This window comes from Danio aesculapii, chromosome 5 (genome assembly GCF_903798145.1).
Source record: "Danio aesculapii chromosome 5, fDanAes4.1, whole genome shotgun sequence".
Lineage (NCBI taxonomy): Eukaryota > Metazoa > Chordata > Actinopteri > Cypriniformes > Danionidae > Danio > Danio aesculapii.
Genome location: NC_079439.1, coordinates 9384688 through 9390687, shown reverse-complemented (window position 1 = coordinate 9390687; position 6000 = coordinate 9384688). Strand labels below are relative to the sequence as shown.

The 6000-nt window shown below is 32.1% G+C and overlaps 1 protein-coding gene across 1 annotated transcript in view; it reads right to left on the bottom strand.

Annotated features, from left to right (window-relative positions):
• Positions 1–296: 296 nt before the first annotated feature.
• The window catches only part of agpat9l (1-acylglycerol-3-phosphate O-acyltransferase 9, like), a 45990-nt gene continuing 40286 nt past the window's right edge, over positions 297–6000 (bottom strand). The window contains exons 12-13 of the mRNA XM_056457338.1: positions 2889–2968; positions 297–2801 (exon numbers count right to left, since the gene is read on the bottom strand). Coding sequence (XP_056313313.1) covers positions 2702–2801; positions 2889–2968 — 180 coding nt within the window. The 3' untranslated portion in view covers positions 297–2701. The remainder of the gene's footprint in view (positions 2802–2888; positions 2969–6000) is intronic.

The window sequence follows — 6000 nt, the reverse complement described above, 5'->3', positions numbered from 1 at the left end:
AACTCATTACATTTTTTTTCGGTTAATTATGTTTTTAAAACTAAATCTTTACCTAATTTGGACTGCTCCATGATTAAGGGTGGGGGACACACTTTGCGCAGAAGTAATAAAAATGCAGTATTTATTTTTTAGAGCCTCGTCATACAAAATATGATTGAAAATTAGGTTATTTATACAATTTATAGGTATAAATTATACTTCTAGGTATTTATTTGGGGCCCAAAGCAGCCACTTTCCTTGCTTATTGGTCAAATCCACCCCTGATCTTGATATTAAATACATTTGACAAAAAAGCATTAAAAACCACAAAGATTTATTTGCTCTGGGAAATAAATTAGCACACAGAAATTAATGTTAACCCCAAACACCAATTTACAAATCCGTCCATTATAACATCAATAAAATGCAAAAGCTTTTTCAACTAATATCATTTCTGACAATTAAATCTCTTCACAGAAAAGCTGTGCATCCTATGCCAAACTGGGAGATAATAAAGCATATGCATTTCCATTCATATCCCCCATACACTACCTGACAAAAGTCTTGTCGTGGATCCCGGTTGTAAGAGTAACAAATAATAACTTGACTTCTAGTTGATCATTTGGAAAAGTGGCAGAAGGTAGATTTATCTGATGAATCATCTGTTGAACTGTATTCCGGACATCACAACTACTGCAGAAGACCTACTGGGACCTGCATGGACCCAAGATTCACAGAAATCAGTCAAGTTTGGTGAAGGAAAAATCATGGTTTGGAGTTACATTCAGTATGGGGGCATGCGAGAGATCTGCAACATCAGTGGATGGCAACATCAACAGCCTGAGGTATCAAGACATTTGTGCTGCCCATTACATTCGAAGCCACAGGAGAGGGCAAATTCTTCAGCAGGATAGCGCTCCTTCTCATACCTCAGCCTCCACATCCTGAAAGCAAAGAAGGTCAAGGTGCTCCAGGATTGGCCAGCCCAGTGACCAGAATGAACATTATTGAGCATGTCTGAGGTAAGATTAAGGAGAAGGCATTGAAGATGAATCCAAAGAATCTTGATGAACTCTGGGAGTCCTGCAAGAACGCTTTCTTTGCCATTCCAGATGACTTTATTAATAAGTGATTTGAGTCAGTGCAGAGATGTATGGATGCAGTCCTCCAAGCTCATCTAAGCTCTAGGTTGTTGCAGTCACAACAACCTGGAGCTCAACACGCTCAAAACAGTGGAGATGATAGTGGACTTCAGGAGAAACCCCCCTGCTCTTCCCCCACTGAGCATCATGGACAGCATTGTGGCAGCAGTGGAGTCATTCAGGTTCCTGGGCACCACCATCTCTCAGGACCTGAAGTGGGACGCTCACATTGACTCCATTGTCAAAAAAGCTCAACAGAGGCTGTACTTTCTTCGTCAGCTGAGGAAGTTTAACCTCCCAAAGGAGCTGCTGAAACAGTTCTACACCTCCATCATTGAATCAGTCATCTGCACATCAATAACTGTCTGGTTTAGCTCAGCTACCAAATACGATCTCCAAAGACTACGTTGAATAGTTCGGACTGCTGAGCGAATCACTGGTACAACCCTTCCTACTCCCCAAGAACTGTACTTATCCAGAGCGAGCAGAAGGGCTGCCAAAATCACTCTGGACCCCTCACACCCAGCACACTGCCTCTTTGAACTGTTACATTCTGGTCGACGCTACAGAGCACTGCGCACCAGAACAGCCCGACACAGAAACAGTTTCTTCCCTCAGGCAATCCATCTCATGAACACTTTATAATAATAAATGTGGAACCAACATCACTACTTGCTATACACTTTTATACACATATACACTTATTTAACAACACACTCTACATGCCAATCTGCACATAACAGCTGCACATATAAGGTTGTATATAGTAATGTAGCTCTACATACACTTGTCTATTTGTATATTTGCATTCACTACTTACTGCTTTTTATAAATATATATATATGATCTGTTTATTGTTCTGTGTCTGTAATTCTGTTGCACTGTAGAAGCTCTGTCACGAAAACAAATTCCTCGTATGTGTGAACATCCCTGGCAATAAAGCTCATGATTCTCATGGGAGTCAGACACAATATTCATTCTTTTTCCACTGCATGACTTTATATTCTATACTGGACATTATTTCTGTTAAGTGACAAGACTTTTGTCTAAGCAAAGTCAGACCTTACTGTCCTAATTATTCAAAATCAAGGCATGATCATATTTTATTTTGGTCAAATAAGCGTAATCCTTTGTCTTTGCCTTTGTCTTTCATATAAGCCACTTCTGATACCAAATAATCAACTAGAAGTCAAGTTATTATTTGCTGTTCCTAAAACTTGGATGCGTGACAAGACTTTTGTCAGGTAGTGTATTTATTAAATATCTTTATTTATATTAGCAGCAGTAGTATATACAGTCTATTTAGTAAATATTTTAAGTTATTTAATTTCTCCGAGATATCAAGCAACGCCGAATCTGAAATTACAATTCTGTGCTTTTTTTCAATGACAAAAAAATACTAAACAAACAATTATATTAATGAAATGCAAAAGCTTTTTCACCCAATTATTTCACTCTCAACTCTTCACCGAAAAGCAGTGCAGTCCTCATCAAACTGGGATCTACAGCATCTGCAGTTAATCTTTTAGTTTCATTCATATTTAATATTTCTCGACTGTATATTCTGGTATAAATAGTGTTCAGTCGCTGCTGTCTTCACCCACCACCATATGGCTGTACTTCTTCTGCTGTTGCTCTTTGAACGAATCCTTCACCTTTGCCCTCTTCAGACCCCCGTCCCTGTAAAACACACACAAAATAAAGAACAGGTTCATATTCAATTCAGTCAATTGAATCAGACAGCTGAGGACAAACGCTTTCACACACCAGGCCAAGTCCACTAAACCTCCTTGTTGAGCAATAGTTGACTTCACCCTGTTGGCAAACTGCACAGCGTCCTCTCCTTCCTGTGCACACAGGAAATGAGTCAGTAAGTGTCATCGGTCATATAAACATTCACAGTGTGGCACTGAAAAAATGTTTGTCATTAAAAGTCCTGTGAGGTGCTTTGAAATGTGCCTTTTTATTCAATCTCAACCGAAACATATTAATAACAACAACAATAATAATAATATAAATAATAATAATATTAATAACAACAACAATATCAATAATTTAATAATAATAATATTAATAACAATTATAATCATATAATGATAATAATATTAATAACAACAACAATAATAATAATATAAATAATAATAATATTAATAACAATAATAATAATATAAATAATAATAATATTAATAACAATAATAATAATGTAAATAATAATAATAACAATAATAATAACAATAACAATAATAATATTAATAACAACAACAATAATAATAATAATATAAATAATAATAATAATAACAACAACAACAACAATAATAATAATATAATAATAATAATATTAATAGCAATTATAATAATAATATAATGATAATAATATTAATAACAACAATAATAATATAAATAATAATATTAATAATAATAATAATAATAAAATAATAATATTAACAACAACAACAACAACAATAATAATATAAATAATATTAATAACAATAATTATAATATTAATAACAACAATAATAATAATAATAAAATAACAATATTAATAACAACAATAACAACAACAACAATAATAATAATAATATAAATAATAATATTAATACAAGAACAATAATATAAATAATAATAATATTATTAACAACAAAAATAACAATAATAATATAAATAATAATAATAACAACAACAACAACAATAACAATAATAGTAATAATAATAAAATATAATAATAATAATATTATTAATAATAATAACACTAATATTAATAACAACAACAACAACAATAATAATAGTAATAATAATAATATATAATAATAATATTATTAATAATAATAACACTAATATTAATAATAATAACACTAATATTAATAATAATAACAACACTAATATTAATAATAACAACATTAATAATAATAATAATAATAATAATAATAGTAATAATAATAATATATAATAATAATAATAATATTAATAATAACACCAATATTAATAACAATAATAATAATATTATTATTATTATTATATAATAATAATATTATTAATAACAATGACACTAATATTAATAATAATAACAATAATATTAATAATAACAATTATATTGATAATAATAATAATAATATTATTATTATTATTATTAATAATAATAATAATAATAATAATAATAATAATAATAATAATAATAATAATAATAATAATAATAATAATAATAATTCCTTACATTTATGTAGCGCTTTTTTGGCCAATCAAAGTGCTTTAAACATTGGGGGGAATCTCCTTATCCACCACCAGTGTGCAGCATCCACCTGGATGACGTGACGGCAGCCATATTGCGCCAGACCGTACACCACACACTAGCTGATTGGTGGAGAAGAGACAGAGTGGTGAAGCCAATTATCATATGGGGATGGTTAGGATACCATGATGGACAGAGGCTCCATACACTTTTTCGAAGGACATCCTGGAATTTTTAGTGACCACAGAGAGTCAGGACCTCGATTTAACGTCTCATCCGAAAGATGGCGCTCACTGACAGTATAGAGTTCCCGTCAATATACTAATATACAATATATATATATATATATATATATATATATATATATATATATATATATATATATATATATATATATATATATATATATTATATACTAATATATAATAATGGGACGTTAGGACCCACACAAGCCACAGGTTGAGCTGCTGGTCTCACTAACACCACTAATGGCAGCAACCTAGCTTTCCCATGTGGTCTCCCATCAAGTACTAACCGGGCGCAGCCCTGCTTAGATTCAGTGAGCGACCATGTGAGAGTTGCAGAGAACTAGCTTCATGAAACATGAAGTGAGAATGGGACAAGCTCCTCCAGTTTTACAAAAAAAACAGCAAATAGCGTTTTGTTTTCTCACAGCTCGGCCAGTAAGAGAGGTTGAGATAAAGCGCATCATATGGGAAGTGTCTTGATGGGGGCGGGGCATGTCAGATTCTAGAGAGCATTTGATCGGTCAGAAGATTTGATGAGAAACTGAAGTATGAGGTGACGAGAATAAAACCATTTACATCCATTTAGGCGGAAGTGGCAAACTACAAGCTTTACTTGTTTATATCAGTTTTTATCTCCTAAACCAGGGGTCTCAAACTCAATTTGCCTGAGGGCCGCTGGAGGCAGAGGCTGGGAGAGGCTGGGTCGCTTCAGGTTTTACACAATAAATTTATTATGTTATTAATTTTTAATTTGTTTATTTTTTCATCTTATTTTGTGTAAAAAAAATAAAAATTAAGAGATGTGAGAGGATTGGAATTTTTTTTACATAAATTAAGATGAAAATAATAAACAAATAAAAAATTTATAAGAAAATAAATCAATCAGTAATAAATAATAATAATAATAATAATAATAATAATAGGCTAATAATAATAATAATAATTACATTTACTGTTATCCGCCATACTGTTGTTACAGGAAAAAGAAGCAACACTGTGTTGTTGCCATTTGTTTTGACAACTTTTACATCATATAGAAATATATGTAATGTTTATTGTGTGAGGCAATACAATGCAAATGACCCACAAATAATGGTGCGACTATAATTGGTCCGATTCTTATTGCAGGTGTCGATGTGTGACTGCAGACGACATTAGGCTGCATTGAGTTCCTTGCTTTTCTTTTATCCCGCCGCGTACGCATCACTTTGACTTCTTTTCTGCTCACTGCGTGCGAAACAATAATCACCAACCAATGAGAGTGATTGTAAACGCAAGAAAGATGATTGGTTGAAAATATTGTTCAGGACCAATAGTTAAACGTAGTAAAATAGTAAAAGTGAATTTTGCATTAACTAGCACATGACTACCATAATGCCACACAGCATTTGCTGCACTCATTCTC